This window comes from Uloborus diversus, unplaced genomic scaffold (genome assembly GCF_026930045.1).
Source record: "Uloborus diversus isolate 005 unplaced genomic scaffold, Udiv.v.3.1 scaffold_825, whole genome shotgun sequence".
NCBI classification, from domain to species: domain Eukaryota; kingdom Metazoa; phylum Arthropoda; class Arachnida; order Araneae; family Uloboridae; genus Uloborus; species Uloborus diversus.
Genome location: NW_026559039.1, coordinates 73,031 through 91,449, shown reverse-complemented (window position 1 = coordinate 91,449; position 18,419 = coordinate 73,031). Strand labels below are relative to the sequence as shown.

General features: G+C 39.3%; 1 protein-coding gene and 5 non-coding genes across 6 annotated transcripts; all 6 read right to left on the bottom strand.

Moving 5' to 3' along the window:
• Positions 1-4,299: 4,299 nt before the first annotated feature.
• On the bottom strand, positions 4,300-7,788 carry LOC129233946 (trichohyalin-like; the record flags this gene model as incomplete). Its single annotated transcript, XM_054867865.1, has 2 exons — positions 4,300-4,541; positions 6,990-7,788. Coding segments are annotated over 2 exons (1,041 nt in total), but the record flags the coding sequence as incomplete, so codon positions are not given.
• A 2,548-nt stretch (positions 7,789-10,336) lies between these two features.
• Trnan-guu (transfer RNA asparagine (anticodon GUU)) lies at positions 10,337-10,410 on the bottom strand. Its single transcript has one exon. It is a non-coding gene; the product is annotated as a tRNA-Asn (tRNA).
• Positions 10,411-12,858: 2,448 nt separating this feature from the next.
• On the bottom strand, positions 12,859-12,932 carry Trnas-gcu (transfer RNA serine (anticodon GCU)). The gene has a single exon. It is a non-coding gene; the product is annotated as a tRNA-Ser (tRNA).
• A 74-nt stretch (positions 12,933-13,006) lies between these two features.
• On the bottom strand, positions 13,007-13,080 carry Trnan-guu (transfer RNA asparagine (anticodon GUU)). Its single transcript has one exon. It is a non-coding gene; the product is annotated as a tRNA-Asn (tRNA).
• A 74-nt stretch (positions 13,081-13,154) lies between these two features.
• On the bottom strand, positions 13,155-13,228 carry Trnan-auu (transfer RNA asparagine (anticodon AUU)). The gene has a single exon. It is a non-coding gene; the product is annotated as a tRNA-Asn (tRNA).
• A 361-nt stretch (positions 13,229-13,589) lies between these two features.
• Trnai-gau (transfer RNA isoleucine (anticodon GAU)) lies at positions 13,590-13,663 on the bottom strand. The gene has a single exon. It is a non-coding gene; the product is annotated as a tRNA-Ile (tRNA).
• Between the last annotated feature and the right edge of the window lie 4,756 nt (positions 13,664-18,419).

The following is an 18,419-nucleotide window of genomic DNA, read 5'->3' as shown; positions in this document are numbered from 1 at the left end:
TACACTGTAAAAAAAATCTGTAAAATTTACGGAAAAAAAAACTGTCAGCCAGGACGCCAGTTTTCTTCCGTTTATTTTACAGAAATCTTCCGTATTTTTAATTATTTATTCAAGCTGATTTATTATTTTATGAAGATTAAAAAATGAAACTATACTTTTATAAATACATTTCAATATTTACTATACTAATACGAAATACATGTATACAAAGGAAATTTCCGAATATGCCTCTGTAACAGATGACAAAAAAACATAATAATGAAATATTGATTAGGATGCAATGAAATGGAAGTTGCAAACGATTTAAGACTTACTCGCTTTAAATAAATATAAAAATAATTAAAAAAATTTTAAAAACATGCTTTTATTTTTTTCATTCAAAAAAATGAACTAAAAAGTGGAAAATAATTTTCTTTTATCACAAAAAATTTATCCTATATAACACATAAGTTAACATCAGACCTATTGTATTACGATACATTGAAATTATCATTTAAATTTCTGACTAAAAAGAAAAGCGTGGGCGCCGTATAACCCGTTTTATACTAATGAAAATTAAAAATTTAACATCATACACATGGAAAAGCAATTATTACCAGATGAGTTAAATTTAAAGAAATAAATTGGTATGCATTAATTTATTATATTAGACTTAAGAAAATTAGAATAGAATTATAAAAAAATCACATTAAAAATTAAAACATAAACATTGAATTGAAGATTAAATCATTAAGATGGATCAAGATTCATATAAAACTACAATAAAAATATTAAGAGTGTTATAAATACACACACCAGCATTATAATAAATTACTAAATTAATTTTTATTATATTACGGCTCTGAAGTATCATAAGTGTAAATTTTTTACTAATTTTTAATGTCTGATTTTTAAAAAATGTTTCCACTTGTAAAGAGAACCTTATTGCAAGGTACAGTGGTTATTGACACGTAAGTTTAGTAATATGAACAATAAATAGTAGTCGATTGAAAATTGAATTTTAATGTTCGCATATACTTATTAATTATCCTTATAAGATAATCAAAAATATTTTCGATAACTTTATGATAAGGCGCCCACGCTTTTCTTTTGAGTCAGAAATTTAAATGATAATTTCAATGTATCGTAATACAATAGGTCTGATGTTAACTTATGTGTTATATAGGATAAATTTTTTGTGATAAAAGAAAATTATTTTCCACTTTTTAGTTCATTTTTTTGAATGAAAAAAAGAAAAGCATGTTTTTAAAAAATTTTTTATTATTTTTATTTTCTACTTTTTAGTTTTAATTACAAAATACCAATATTTCTAGTATATCACATCACTAGACACATGCAAAATGCTACTTTTTCCACACCACTTGAGAGGTAAATAGTCAGAAACGTTTTTTTTTTTTTTTTTAATTGTGGTTTGCCCAGTAGGTCTAGTCCACATTGAAAATTCAAGCATTTTTGACAGTACTATTTCGTATTCTTTCATCATTTTCACTGTACCTCCGCATTCTCTCCATTTCCACAAGAGCATCATTATTGCAAGGCTTCTCGCCAGTTAATTTTGTGCAGTCGAGCTCTTCTATCCGGAGTCCAGCAAGAGATCTTACTCTGCTCAAGCTTACGTACGCTTGTCCTTCAGCAAATAGTTTATTTCCAAGATAGACAACTGCATAGTCCACAGTACTTCCCTGCATTTTATGTGCAGTTGAAGCCCACGACAAAATCAACGGCAACATTCGCCTTTCAGCAGTTCCATAACTGTATAAAGCTGGAAATTGAATGGATTTCGGCTCGATTTTGTGTATGCCGTCTTTACCGAAATTGATGAGAATAGATGGTATGTCCTCGGCATACACTTGAGCTCTGCGAAAATATGGCCAAACAATCTCTTTTACAAATCCTATAGCTCCATTAACAAGACCTTTGGTGACGTCAATATTGGCTCTTAACCTTAGCTCCTACGAAAATTTCTAATTCTCGCGGTAAACCTCCGGTCTTGTTAATGTCTTTTGAAATGATGCTATCGATACTTGTATTTTCGTTGAGTTTTTTTGTTGCATCGATTAGTTGATCTTGGGCACGAATTTTGTAGATACTAGTATTTTTGCTCCTGAAATACTGGAGAACTCGATTGTTATGTTCATCTACCTGCTTGTTAGTTGGGTAGATTCTTAAGGCTCTTTCAATGGAAAACTCTCCATCCATATCAGAACTTTCTCTCTCAAGTAAAACAGCCATATGCTGTGCCGAGAGTTCACCAATTCTAAGAGCATTTAAGAGGTCAACGAACAACATGTCTCCTTGCTGTCTCATATTGTCCACCAATTCTACCAAAGAAAAAAGTTTCCATAAGTCAGTAGCCGGAATCATGTGCTCGGGCTGTTGGAATATTTGTCTTCCTCTCACAGGTGGAAGCTGCATTAGATCACCAAATACTAGAATGTTAAGGCCTCCAAAAAAATTGTCAGTGTTCTTTAATTGCCTCAAACGCGAGTCAATCATGCATAGCATCTCGTACGGTACCATGGATATTTCATCAATGAAGAAGAATTCAATGTCTGTCCAAAGTCGACGCATAGTTTGGAGAAATATTCCAGTTAGTAAAGGCATTTCCACAATACGACCATCTTTTTAAACTGGTAATTTCAACGAGTTGTGTAATGTGGATCCTCCAACCAATCGTGCAGCTACACCTGTTAAAGCACATACTTTGACTACTGGCTTGGCGTAACATCGGTTGACTTGATTTTTCAGTAGATTGAAAAGAAATGTTTTTCCAGTGCCAGCTTGGCCAGTGATGAAAAGTCTTTCTCGGTGTTGGCTGCCACCCAATTGGTCTTGAATACTTGATGTAATGTACTTGAATATGTCTTTTTGACGCAAGTTCATTGCTTGGACTGCATTTTGAAATTGAATGTCGTCCATTATTTGTTGTTCCAAAACTTCTTCGTCAACGTCTTCCTGCAATTCAAGCGGTTCTGCATCGAGTATTTCGAATGCGTGAGCTTGGTTAAAGGCATTCTCCAGTTGTCTATCTCGTTCTCGATATTCTTCCATTTGCTCGCTGTTTCTTTTTATTAAAGCCTCTTCTCGAGCAAGAAAGGCTTCTTTTGAAGAATTAAATCCTTCAAGTAGTTCTTGCTCCGAGCGGTAGGGCATGTATTGCAGAAGAAGACTGTAGTAAAAATTCTCCGGATCAGTGGAGGCAACGAAGTATGGAACTCTTACAACAGCAGTTACATTTCTTATTTCTATTTTACAATTGTCCATCAAAGTAATCAATTCTTTTTTTTTTTCTCTTATGGGGAACATTATCATTATAAACGTCAATGTCAATACTCTCCTCAACAAATTCTTTGCTTTGTGGTTTCGCGTAATATGGATTAAATTTCATGGCGAATTCCATCAAGGTCATGTTCGCAAAGTTGAAATTTTGATGCTCCAGAGGTCTTTTTTCGTATCTATCAAAGATGTTTGCGCACAGTCCGGTGTTATCTCCCGCTTCGTTGAATTTTAATACTCTGTATCTTTGCTCGGGTTTTCTGGTGTTGAGGAAAACACATTGTCTTGAACTGTCTCGTAAATTTAAATGGCAGAGTCTAAAAACACACTCGCATGCCGAAACTTGTCGCTCACTCATTAGACGCATACATATTTTGAAAAGTTTGCGAGAAATATTTGTCTCATCTCGGCGGATTTGTTGAATCGCCTGTGCAATGCTGGAATTTAACTGTGTGGGTTCGGACTTGGATATGTACTTAGCGACGTAATATGCTATAGATTCATTGGAGCCACATGGTTGAATATCTATGTTGCCCTTCCATATCAAAAGAAGTGACTTATTATAGTTATTCACATAACTCTCTTTGGGTCGGCGTTTCAAGAGGCAAATTCTTCCACCGTTACGAATGAACTCATCTGATGTATGAGCGATGATGCGTGTTTCAGTGCAAACTTTTCTGGGAAAGTTGAATCGGCAGGTATCAGAGTTATTTTTCTCACACGTATGCGTATGATGATGTATTTGGCACTTTTTGACGATCTCATAAAGTTCATCGTCAACGGGGGGTAATTCACAGGTCAGAACTTCGTCAAGTTTTAGGATTCCTTCAGGTGTTTCGAACGAAGGATGATTTTCAATCCAAATAATCATGTGCAGATGGGGACTGCCACGATTTTGGAACTCAACGCGCCACCAGAAGTCATTTACTTTGCCACCCAAGATTTTATTGTTGCGGAGGATTAACTTCAAGAGAGCATTTACTCTGACCATAAAATGACGACTAACAATCACTGGATATTGTTCTATAAGGCGCTGTGTCGATATAATGTCAAGTCATTTGGATCTTCGTCGGAGCGATCGTCGACAATCAACAACGCCTTTTTCATGTCAGTCCAATACAAATCATTACAGCTGAAGGTGACAAAGTAAGTTGGTGGCCCCAGACATTTAATCTGGGCTACGAGTTCATTTAAAGCCCCTCTCCAATAGGCTGCAGAACCTCTCAAATTTCTTAAATACAAATGAACGTCTTCGATCATGCCATCTTGTCCATGAATTTTTTTAGTACAAGCAGATATGGTAGATTTAACTCGTTCATATTCGAACATCGATAAAGCATAAAAGAGATAATCATTGCGTTGAAATCGTAAATCATTGCCTAGAATTCGGCTTTGAAAGTAATCTAATGCAGTGATACTGACTGCTCTTGATGTTTTAAAGCCATTTATGCCATACGGAAACAAGAAAAACCAAGCTAACTCTTCAGCTTTCAGCTCATGTCCGATATTAACAATGTTATCACGAGTCTTTCTTCTGATTTCATTGATATTTTCGTTCAACTCGAGTTCATCTTCAACATCTGGTTGAGCACAGTCTATCGGTGCCATTACAGATGTTTGAAGCACCAGTGGACAGGAAGGTACTTGAGTTTGAGGTTGAATGGAGTTGTGCAATTGTGGATGATTTGCTTCTTCAGCCAAAATATTTTGATTTTCTACTGATTCATCAAAAATTACTTTGATATAGTCAATTGTAAATTGCACGTTACGAGATCCAGTCGCTCTTTTGCAAATACGTACAAGTTCTTGTAGTGTACGTGACTGAATCACACATGCTCTTCCTGATTCATCTCTGGCACTTGCACCTTTTGGTCCACATGAATGCGAATCTGTAAAGTAGTACATATTGTTGTAGTACATGACACCATACGACTTTCCCGATGAAATTAAAATACCCGCTGTATAATTTTGGAATAGTTCTGACAGTGCTTCATGTAAAGTATAACCAATATTCCCTTCGTTCGCTGCATCATTGAGAACTCCATACAAACGTGGCTCATCGTTGTATTCCAATGTAAAATTTCTGCCAAAAATGGTTACACCGTGTTTGATGACATTAAAATTTTTAACCAATAAAAAACCATTTACTATTTCGAATGCTTCTTCGTGTCCTTGTTCAGTAAGAATGCGAACTGTTTTGTACAAGTTGTCGCCTTCAATCATGTTCATATCTAAAATATTTTTTGTCCACAAATGAGGGGAGATTATAGAGGCCTTTGTGATGTTGGCCAAAACCATAGCACAGCACTGAATTCCTGGAAAATTTTTGAATATTATTTCATTAGCTTGATTCCATGATGCTCTTAAAATTGAAGAATTATCGTTCAACTGAACATATGCTGTAGGTTGTTCATTCTCGACGTGGACAGCTTCTATGACTTCATCTGCCACTCTAACTAACGCGCTATTATCAAGTTCGACGTTATAATCAATTTCAACGTCACAGTATAATGGGTTATTTCGGATAAGCCATTGCAGAGCAGCGTAAACTCGATCGCGAGAAATTGAAAACTCCCGTGTGATGTCTAAGTTTTCAAGCCTCTCGGTTATTACGATGATTCCTGCATCATCTGGAGATCTGGGAAGCATACGTGGCAATTTCTCACTAATTTCAAAGATGTCTTGTGCAAAAAGAATAGCTTGACCTTTGAAACCATACTGGCCGTATAAACCGCTGAATTTAATGATCTTGACGAATGGTATTATACGAGACAGTAGTCGTTGCTCAGATTGCGTGAGCTCTTGCAAAACATTCGGCACTTCTCCGGGATAAAGATTATTCCAGTAAGCCTTTGGTGGTGAGGTCGTTTTACGACTTATAATATGGTTCTTGCAACGATGACACAGCACTAACTGGTCTTTTTCGATCAATTCATTGGGAAGAAATTCAGGTTTTGGAGATGGTAATTTAAACTTTAGAACCTGGTTTGGATAGCACCTTTTAGAACAAATTTGACATACATTGTCACAAAATGAGTTTATCTCTTTTTCAAAAGTAGTAATATCAGCATTAATATGTTGACGGTATTGTTGTTGTTTGGTTAAACGTATTGTATGTTCTTCAAGACTTTCGTTGTAACGATGTTGGCAAATTTGAAAGCGTTCATTCGCCAAGCGAAGTGTACGTTCTTTAAGCGTTTCACTTTCTCGTTCTACAATACGAAGTTGAGAAACATGCTGACGGATATATGCTAAACGAGCATCATTTTCTAGAACTTTGATCATTTGACGCTGAGAACTTCGCTGCTGTTGAATTGCCAAGCGAGCTTCGTGTTGTTCTTCAGATTCTTCAGCTCGACGTTCAGAACTCCGCTGCTGTTCAATCGCTAAGCGAGCTTCATGTTGTTCTTCAGATTCTTCAGCTCGACGTTTAGAGCTCCGTTGCCGTTGAATCGCCAAGCGAGCTTCGTGTTGTTCTTTAGATTCTTCTGATCGACATTTGGAACTCCGTTGCTGTTGAATCGCCAAGCGAGCTTCGTGTTGTTCTTTAGATTCTTCAGCTCGACGTTCAGAACTCCGCTGCTGTTCAATCGCTAAGCGAGCTTCATGTTGTTCTTCAGATTCTTCAGCTCGACGTTTAGAACTCCGTTGCCGTTGAATCGCCAAGCGAGCTTCGTGTTGTTCTTTAGATTCTTCAGCTCGTCATTTAGAACTCCGTTGCTGTTGAATCGCCAAGCGAGCTTCGTGTTGTTCTTTAGATTCTTCAGCTCGACATTTAGAACTCCGTTGCTGTTGAATCGTCAGGCGAGCTTCGTGTTGTTCTTTAGATTCTTCAGCTCGACATTTAGAACTCCGCTGCTGTTCAATCGCTAAGCGAGTGTTATGTTGCTCTTCAGATTCTTCAGCTCGACGTTTAGAACTCCGCTGCTGCTCAATCGCTAAGCGAGTTTCATGTTGTTCTTCAGATTCTTCAGCTCGACGTTTAGAACTCCGCTGCTGCTCAATCGCTAAGCGAGTTTCATGTTGTTCTTCAGATTCTTCAGCTCGACGTTTAGAACTCCGCTGCTGCTCAATCGCCAAGCGAGCTTTACGTTTCTGTTTGGATTCATTTGCTCGACGTTCAGAATTTCTTTGCCGATCTCTTTCTTGGCGAGCTTTACGTTTCTGTTTGGATTCATTTGCTCGACGTTCAGAATTTCTTTGCCGATCTCTTTCTTGGCGAGCTTTACGTTCTTCAGAAATCTCGATTGAGCGAGATTGTGAATTTTTCAACCTATTTGCTGCTAAGCGAACTTTACGTTCTGAAGGGGTTTCGTTTAAACGACGTTGTGAAGAACGTTCCCTTTCTGTCACTAATTTTCTTCGTTTGGATTGAACATCTTCGTTAAGCTTCTTAGCTGCATATTTGTCACGAGCCTTTTCCAACCTTCTTTTGCGCTGCGTTGCTGTTTCTTTTTTTTCATTGTTAGTCACTTCTTTTTGGTGGTTTAGAGTGTCTGTAAGAAATGTTTTTAAATTTTAGTTATATATTTCGTTTTTTTTTTATATTTTTTTTTAGCCCCCGAATGTACCGGTCCGTCATCATCGACCTAGATGTCCAAGTCCATACAAGGTTGCATCATGCATCAAGTTTAAAAATTAATAGCACCCTGGGACATCTGGAAGTTGGTTTAATCAAAATTGTAAGATTTGATAAAAATTCAAAATTATTTTTATTTTTAAAAATAAATATGGTTTCATAAATTAAAAACTGTATTAAAAAAATAAAATGAATTTAAAGAAAAAAAATTTTCGTGCTGCTCATTGTTACAAAATAGTTAATTTAGTTATATATATATATATATATATATATATATTTTTTTTGACCACCGGTCCGTCATCATCGACCTGGATGTCCAGGTCCAAAATCATGATGGAACCTTGTATTGTCATCAAAGACGAGAGTTTAAAAAAATAGCACACTAGGACATCTGGAAGTTGGTTTATTCAAAGTTGCAAGATTTGAAAAAAACCCGGTTATAAAGACAAAAAAACAAAAAAAAACAGGCTAACATTTTTTTCTCAGTATATGCATGCAAACATGTTTCCAGCATTCCAAACTGAAGGAAAAAGTGAAATTAAAAAAATACGTACAACGAGTGAAGTTAAAGCAAAGCATGTAACCACCCGAATATACCGGTCCGTCATCATCGACCTGGATGTCCGGTTCCAAAAGTCATGATGAAACCTTCTATTGTCATTTAAGACGAGTGTTTAAAAAAATAGCACCCTAGGACATCTGGAAGTTGGTTTAATCAAAGTTGCAAGATTTGAAAAAATCCGGTCATATAGACAAACAATTTTGTTCAGTATATACATGCATGTAAACATGTTTCCAGCACTCCAAACTGAATTAAAAAGCGAAATTATAAAGTTACGTACAACGAGTGAAGTTAAAGAAAATCATGTAATAATAATAACAGCAAAAAAGTGTAGCAAGCTTGACTTTTCAATTGATTTTGAAAAAAAGAACACAAGAAACAAGTAGAGATTGCTGTAAAGTACTTAGTGGGGTTAACGACAACTTAAAGATATTTCAAGTTCACACTACCAAGAATAGAAACAAACTTACTTAAACTGAAACTCAATTCATCAAAGATAAGGCAAAACAGGGGTTATTTTCAATGGTCCGTCGTTTGAAAGGATTAGTAGCTCGACGTATAGCTTGCTCAATCACAAAGCGAGCTTTATGTTTTTGATCGGATTCATTTGCTTCACGTTGAGAATTACTTTGACGATCTGATTCTTGGCGAGCTTTGCGTTCTTCAGAAATCTCGATTGAGCGAGATTATGAATTTTTCAACCTGTTTGCTGCTAAGCAAACTTTACGTTCTGCAGGCGGTTTCTTTTAAACGACGTGGTCAAAAACGTTCCCGTTCTGTCACTTGGGTTGAACATCTTCATTATTATTAAGCTTCTTAGCTGTATATTTCACACGAGCCTTTTCCAACCTTCTTTTGCGCTGTGTTGCTGTTTCTCTTTTCGTTGTTAGTCACTTTTTTTGGCGGTTTAGAGTGTCTGTAAGAAGACTTTTTAATTTTAGTTACATATTATGTTTTTTTTTTTTTTTTTGACCCTCGAATATACCTGCCCGTCATCATCGAATTGGATGTCCAGGTCCAAAAATCATGATGGAACCTTGTATTGTCATCTAAGATGAATGTTTTTTTATTTTAAAAAAAATTATCACCCTAAGATATCTTAAAGTTGGTTTAAAAAAAGTTGCAAGATAGGAAAAAATCTGGTCAAACAAACAAACAGACAAACATTTTTTTTTCAGCATATACATGCATGTAAACATGTTTCCAGTACTCCAAACTGAAGGAAAAAGCGAAATTAAAAATTTACGTACAACGAGTGAAGTTAAAGAAGAGCATGTAACCCGCGAGTATACCGGTCCGTCATCATCGACCTGGTTATCCGGGTCCAAAACTCATGATGGAACCTTGTATTGTCATCCATGACGAGTGTTTTAAAAAAAAAATAGTACCCTAGGACATCTGGAAGTTGGTTTAATCAAAGTTGCAAGATTTGAAAAAATCCGGTCATACAGACAGACAAACAAACAAACAAGCAAACAAACAAACAAACAAACAAACAATTTTTTTTTCAGTATATACATGTATGTAAACATGTTTCCAGCAATCCAAACTTTAGGAAAAAGCGAAAATAAAAAGTTACGTACAACGAGTGAAGTTAAAGAAAAGCATGTAAAAACTATTACACGCCTCCGGGTGGGCTCAAACCACCAACATTTCGGTAAACAGCCGAACGCTCTTGCCGATTGCGCCACGGATTCTTGCAAAGCTGATATATTAATTTAGTTGTATAAAAAATATTAATGAAATGTTTAAGGCATAAAAAAACATTACACGCCTCCGGGTGGGCTCGAACAACAAACCTTTCGGTTAGCAGCCGAACGCGCTAGCCGATTGCGCCTCGAAGGCTTGGAAAGCTGAAATATTAATTTAGTTCCATTAAAAATATTAATGAAATGTTTAAGGCATAAAAAAACATCACACGCCTCCGGGTGGACTCGAACCAACAACCTTTCGGTTAACAGCCGAACGCGCTAGCCGATTGCGCCACGGAGGCTTGCGGAGCTCAAAGCCTAATTTGGTTCCTTAAAAAATATAAATGAAGGTTTTAAGGCATATAAAAACAATACACGCCACAGGTGTGCTCGAACCTACAACCTTACGGTTAACTGCCAAACGCGCTTGCCGATAGCGGCACAGAGGCTTGCGGAGCTATAATCCTAGTTTGGTCCGTAAAAAATATTAATGAAAGTTTTTAGTCATAAAAAAACAATACAAGCCCTCGAGTGGGTTCAAACACAAACCTTTCGGTTAATAGCAGAACGCGCTAGCCGATAGCGCAATGGAGGCTTCCGAAGCTAAAGCCTTAATTTGGTTCCTTAAAAAATGTCAATGAAGGTTTTAAGGCATAAAAAGATTACACGCCCCCGGGTGGGCGCGAACCACCAACCTTTCAGTTAACAGCCGAACGCGCTATCCGATTGCGCCACGGAGGCTTGCAAAGCTGAAATATTAATTTAGTTTAATAAAAAATATTAATGAAAGTTTTAAGGTATAAAAAAACACTACTCGCCCCCGGGTGGGCTCGAACCACCAACCTTACGGGAAACAGTCGACCTCGCTAGCCGATTGTGTCGAGGAGTCTTGTGAAGTTAAGGTCCTAATTTGGTTCCTTAAAAAAATGAAAGTATTAAAGCATAAAAAAACATTGCACGCCCCCGGGTGGCATCGAACCAACAACCTTTCGGTTAACACCCGAACGCGCTAGCCGATTAAGGCACGGAGGCTTGCAAAGCTGAAATATTAATTTAGTTCCATAAAAATATTTATGAAATGTTTATTAAGGCATAAAAAACATTACACGCCTCCGGGTGGACTCGAATCACCAACCTTTCGGTTAACAGCCGACCGCGCTAGCCAATTGCGTCAAGGAGGCTTGCGAAGTCAAAGTCCTAATTTGGTTCCTTAAAAAAATGAAAGTTTAAAGGCGAAAAAAAAAAACATTTCATGCCCCCCGGGTGGGATCGAACAACCAACCTTTCGGTTATCAGCTGAACGCGCTAGACGATTGCGCCACGGAGGCTTGCAAAGCTGAAATATTAATTTAGTTCCATAAAAAATATTAATGAAATGTTTAAGGCATAAAAAAACATTGCACGCCTCCGGGGGGGCGGGGCTCGAACCACCAACCTTACGGACACCAGCCGAACGCGCTAGTCGATTGCGTCAAAGAGGCTTGTAAAATTAAGGTCCTAATTTGGTTCCTTAAAAAAACGAAAGTGTTAAGGCATAAAAAAACATTGCACGCCCCCGCGTGGGCTCGAACCACCAACCTTTCGGTTAACATCCGAACGCGCTAACCGATTGTGCCACGGAGACTTGAAAAGCTGAACTATGAATTTAGTTCCATAAAAAATATTAATGAAATGTTTAAGGCATAAAAAAACATTACACGCCTCCGGGTGGACTCGTATCACGAACCTTTCGGTTAACAGCCGACCAAGCTAGCCGATTGAGGCACGGAAGCTTGCAAAGCTGAAATATTATTTTAGTTCCATAAAAAATATTAATGAAATGTTTAAGGCATAAAAAAACATTACACGCCTCCGGGTGGACTCGTATCACGAACCTTTCGGTTATCAGCCGACTAAGCTAGCTAATTGCGTCAAGGAGGCTTGCGAAGTCAAATTCCTAATTTGGTTCCTTAAAAAAATGGAAGTTTTATGGCAAAAAAAAACACTACATGCCCCCGGGTGGGATCGAACAACCAACCTTTCGGTTAACAGCCGAACGCGCTAGCCGATTGCTTCTCGGAAGCTTGGAAAGCTGAAATATTAATTTAGTTTCGTAAAACATATTAATGAAATGTTTAAGGCATAAAAAAACATTACACGCCTCCGGGTGGACTCGAACCAACAACATTTCGGTTGACCGCCGAACGCGCTAGCCGATTGCGCCACGGAGTCTTGCGGAGCCATAATCCTAATTTAGTTCCTTAAAAAATATAAATGAAGGTTTTAAGGCATATAAATACCAACCTTAAGCCTTGGTTTCCTTGAAGCGAATCGCCGATCTTCGACGTCGCTCATCGACGTAACGCTGAAATCAAAGTCAAGTAGATTCCGACGTGACCACTCAGAACGCCGAATTGGCTCGGGCGCGCATGAGCAGAAGAATCAAGTTTTCGCCTCGGCGAGGAACGACGCCGACGCTAAGCGTGTTCGCTGCTAGGAAACCAATGCTTTACGGGTAACAGCCGAACGCGCTAGCCGATTGCATCAAGGAGGCTTGTGAAGTTAAGGTCCTAATTTGGTTCCTTAAAAAAATGAAAGTATTAAGGCATAAAAAAACATTGCACGCCTCCGGGTGGACTCCAACCACCAACCTTTCGGTTAACAGCCGAACGCGCTAGCCGATTGCGCCTCGGAGGCTTGGAAAGCTGAAATATTAATTTAGTTCCATTAAAAATATTAATGAAATGTTTAAGGCATAAAAAAACATTACACGCCTCCGGGTGGGCTCGAACCACCAACCTTTCGGTTAGCAGCCGAACGCGCTAGCCGATTGCGCCACGGAGGCTTGCAAAGCTGAAATATTAATTTAGTTCCATTAAAAATATTAATGAAATGTTTAAGGCATAAAAAAACATTACACGCCTCCGGGTGGGCTCGAACCACCAACCTTTCGGTTAACAGCCGAACGCGGTAGCCGATTGCGCCACGGAGGCTTGCAAAGCTGAAATATTAATTTAGTTCCATAAAAAATATTAATGAAATGTTTAAGGCATAAAAAAACATTACACGCCTCCGGGTGGACTCGAACCACCAACCTTTCGGTTAATAGCTGACCACGCTAGCCGATTGCGCCACGGAGGCTTGCAAAGCTAAATTATTAATTTAGTTCCATAAAAAATATTAATGAAATGTTTAAGGCATAAAAAACATTGCACGCCTCCGGGTGGGCTCGAACCACCAACCTTACGGACACCAGCCGAACGCGCTAGCCGATTGCGTCAAGGAGGCTTGTAAAGTTGTGGTCCTAATTTGGTTCCTAAAAAAACGAAAGTATTAAGGCATAAAAAAACATTGCACGCCCCCGCGTGGGCTCGAACCACCAACCTTTCGGTTAACATCCGAACGCGCTAGCCAATTGCGACAAGGAGGCTTGCGAAGTCAAAGTCCTAATTTGGTTCCTTAAAAAAATGAAAGTTTAAAGGCGAAAAAAAAAAACATTACATGCCCCCGGGTGGGATCGAACAACCAACCTTTCGGTTATCAGCTGAACGCGCTAGACAATTGCGCCACGGAGGCTTGCAAAGCTGGAATATTAATTTAGTTCCATAAAAAATATTAATGAAATGTTTAAGGCATAAAAAACATTACACGCCCCCGGGTGGGCTCGAACCACCAGCCTTTCGGTTAACAGCCGAACGCGCTAGCCGATTGCTTCTCGGAGGCTTGCAAAGCTGAAATATTAATTTAGTTGCATAAAAAATATTAATGAAATGTTTAAGGCATCAAAAAATATTACACGCCTCTGGGTGGACTCGAATCACCAAACTTTCGGTTAACAGCCGACCGCGCTAGCCAATTGCAACAAGGAGGCTTGCGAAGTCAAAGTCCTAATTTGGTTCCTTAAAAAAATAAAAGTTTAAAGGCGAAACAAAAAACATTACACGCCCCCGGGTGGGCTCGAACAACCAACCTTTCGGTTAACAGCCGAACGCGCTTGCCGATTGCTCCACGGAGGCTTGCAAAGCTGAAATATTAATTTAGTTCCATAAAAAATATTAATGAAATGTTTAAGGCATAAAAAAACATTACACGCCTCCAGGTGGATTCGAACCACTGACCTTTCGTTTAATATCTGATCGCGCTAGCCAATTGCGTCAAGGAGGCTTGCGAAATGAAAATCCTAATTGGGTTCCTTAAAAAAATGAAAGTTTTAAGGCAAAAAAAAAAAAAAAAAAAACATTACACGCCTCCGGGTGGGCTCGAACCACCAACCTTTCGGTTAACAGCCGACCGCGCTAGCCAATTGCGACAAGGAGGCTTGCGAAGTCAAAGTCCTAATTTGGTTCCTTAAAAAAATGGAAGTTTATTGGCAAAAAAAAAAGAATCATTACACGCCCCCGGGTGGGCTCGAACCACCAACCTTTCGGTTAACAGCTGAACGCGCTAGACGATTGCGCCACGGAGGCTTGCAAAGCAAAAATATTAATTTAGTTCCATAAAAAATATTAATGAAATGTTTAAGGCATAAAGAAACATTACACGCCCCCGGGTGGGCTCGAACAACCAACCTTTCGGTTAACAGCCGAACGCGCTAGCCGATTGCGCCACGGAGGCTTGCGGAGCCAAAATCCTAATTTAGTTCCTTAAAAAATATAAATGAAGTTTTTAAGGCATATAAAAACAATACACGTCCCCGGGTGGGCTCGAAATACCAACCTTACGGGTAACAGCCGAGCGCGCTAGCCGATTGCGTCAAGGAGGCTTGTGAAGTTAAGGTCCTAATTTGGTTCCTTAAAAAAATGAAAGTATTTAGGCATAAAAAAACACTGCACGCCCCCGGTTGGGCTCGAACCTCCACCCCTTCGGTTAACAGCCGAACGTGCTAGCCGATTGCGCCACGGAGGCTTGCAAAGCTGAAATATTAATTTAGTTCCATAAAAAATATTAATGAAATGTCTAAGGCATAAAAAAAACATTACACGCCTCCGGGTGGACTCGAATAACCAACCTTTTGGTTAGCAGCCGAACGTGCAAGCCGATTGCGCCACGGAGGCTTGCAAAGCTGAAATATTAATTTAGTTCCATAAAAAATATTAATAAAATGTTTAACGCATAAAAAAACATTACACACCCCCGGGTGAGCTCGAACCACCAACCTTTCGGTTAACAGCCGAACGCGCTAGCCGATTGCGCCTCGGAGGCTTGGAAAGCTGAAATATTAATTTAGTTCCATTAAAAATATTAATGAAATGTTTAAGGCATAAAAAAAAATTACACGCCTCCGGGTGGGCTCGCACCACCAACTTTTCGGTTAACAGCCGAAAGCGCTAGCCGATTGCGCCACGGAGGCTTGCAGAGCTGAAATATATTTTTAAGGAACCCTGCTTGCGGAGGCTGCTTGCCGGAGGCTTGCGGAGCCAAAATCCTAATTTGGTTCCTTAAAAATATAAATGAAGGTTTTAAGGCATATAAAAACAATACACGCCACGAGTGGGCTCGAACATCCAACCCTACGGTTAACTGCCTAGCGCCCTTAACGATAGCGGCACAGAGGTTTGCGGAGCTATAATCCTAATTTGGTCCGAAAAAATATTAATGAAAGTTTTTAGTCATAAAGAAACAATACAAGCCCTCTGGTGGGTTCGAAACACAAACCTTTCGGTTAACAGCAGAACGCGCTAGCCGATTGCGCAACGGAGGCTTGCAAAGCTGAAATATTAATTTAGTTCCATAAAAAATATTAATGAAATGTTTAAGGCATAAAAAAACATTACACGCTCCCGGGTGTGCTCGAACCACCAACCTTTCGTTGCACAGCCGAACGCGCTAACTGATTGCGCCACGGAGGCTTGCAAAGCTGAAATAATAATTTAGTTCCATAAAAAATATTAATGAAATGTTTAAGGCATAAAAAAACATTACACGCCTCTGGGTGGACTCCAATCACCAACCTTTCGGTTAACAGCCGAACGCGCTAGCCGATTGCGCCTCGTAGGCTTGCAAAGCTGAAATATTAATTTAGTTCCATAAAAAATATTAATGAAATGTTTAAGGCATAAAAAAACATTACACGCCCCCGGGTGTGCTCGAACAACCAACCTTTCGGTTAACAGCCGAACGCGCTAGCCGATTGCGGCTCGGAGGCTTGCAAAGCTGAAATATTAATTTAGTTTCATAAAAAATATTAATGAAATTTTAAAGCATAAAAAAACATTACACGCCTCCGGTTGGACTCGAACCAACAACCTTGCGTTTAACAGCCGAACGCGCTAGCCGATTGCGCCACGGAGGGTTGCGGAGCCAAAATCCTAATTTGGTTCCTTAAAAATCTAAATGAAGGTTTTAAGGCATGTAAAAACAATACACGCCACGGGTGGGCTCGAACCTCCAACCTTACGGTTAACTGACAAATGCGCTTGACGATAGCGGCACAGAGGCTTGCGGAGCTATAATCCTTATTTGGTCCGTAAAAAATGTTAATGAACGTTTTTAGTCATAAAAAAACAATAAAAGCCCTCGGGTGGGTTCGAAACACAAACCTTTCGGTTAACAGCAGAACGCGCTAGCCGATTGCGCAATGGAGGCTTCTGAAGCTAAAGCCTTAATTTGGTTCCTTAAAAAATGTCAATGAAGGTTTTAAGGCATAAAAACACTATTACAAGCCCCCGGGTGGGCCGAACCACTAACCTTCCGGTACACAGCCGAACGCGCTAGCCGATTGCGCCACGGATTCTTGCAAAGCTGAAATATTAATTTAGTTGAATAAAAAATATTAATGAAATGTTTAAGGCATAAAAAAACATTACACGCCTCGTGAACTCGAATCACCAAACTTTCGGTTAACAGCCGACCGCGCTAGCCGATTGCGACAAGAAGGCTTGCGAAGACAAAGTCCTAATTTGGTTTCTTAAAAAAAATGAAAAATTAAAGGCGAAAAAAAAAACATTACACGCACCCGGGTGGGCTCGAAAAACCAACCTTTCGGTTAACAGCCGAACGCACTAGCCGATTGCGCCTCGGAGGCTTGCAAAGCTGAAATATTAATTTAGTTTCATAAAAAATATTAATGAAATGTTTAAGGCGTAAAAAAACATTACACGCCTCCGGGTGAACTCGAACCAACAACCTTTCGGTTAACAGCCGAACGCGCTGGCCGATTGCGCCACGGAGGCTTGCGGAGCTCAAAATCTAATTTGGCTCCATAAAAAATATAAATGAAGGTTTTAAGGCATATAAAAACAATACACGCCACAGGTGTGCTCGAACCTACAACCTTACGGTTAACTGCCAAACGCGCTTGCCGATAGCGGCACAGAGGCTTGCGGAGCTATAATCCTAGTTTGGTCCGTAAAAATATTAATGAAAGTTTTTAGTCATAAAAAAACAATACACGCCCTCGAGTGGGTTCAAACACAAACCTTTCGGTTAATAGCAGAACGCGCTAGCCGATAGCGCAATGGAGGCTTCCGAAGCTAAAGCCTTAATTAGGTTCCTTAAAAAATGTCAATGAAGGTTTTAAGGCATAAAAAATATTACACGCCCCCGGGTGGGCGCGAACCACCAACCTTTCAGTTAACAGTCGAACGCGCTATCCGATTGCGCCACGTAGGCTTGCAAAGCTGAAATATTAATTTAATTTAATAAAAAATTTTAATGAAGGTTTTAAGGTATAAAAAAACACTACTCGCCCCCGGGTGAGCTCGACCCACCAACCTGACGGGTAACAGTCGAAATCGCTAGCCGATTGCGTCAAGGAGTCTTGTGCAGTGACTCCAAATTATGACCCCTGATTTTTAAGGAACCAAATTAGGACCGTAAGGTCCTAATTTGGTTCCTTAAAAAAATGAAAGTATTAAAGCATAAAAAAACATTGCACGCCCCAGGGTGGCATCGAACCACCAACCTTTCGGTTAACAGCCGAACGCGCTAGCCGAATTCGCCTCGTAGGCTTGCAAAGCTGAAATTTTAATTTAGTTCCATAAAAAATATTAATGAAATGTTTAAGGCATAAAAAAACATTACACGCCTCCGGGTGGACTCGAACCACCAACCTTTCGGTTAACAACCGACCGCGCTAACCAATTACGACAAGGAGGCTTGCGAAGTCAAAGTCGTAATTTAGTTCCTTAAAAAAAATGAAAGTTTTATGGCAAAAAAAAAAACATTACACGCCCCCGGGAGGGCTCGAACCACCAACCTTTCGGTTAACAGCCGAACGCGCTAGCCGATTGCGCCTCGGAGGCTTGGAAAGCTGAAATATTAATTTAGTTCCATTAAAAATATTAATGAAATGTTTAAGGCATAAAAAAAAATTACACGCCTCCGGGTGGGC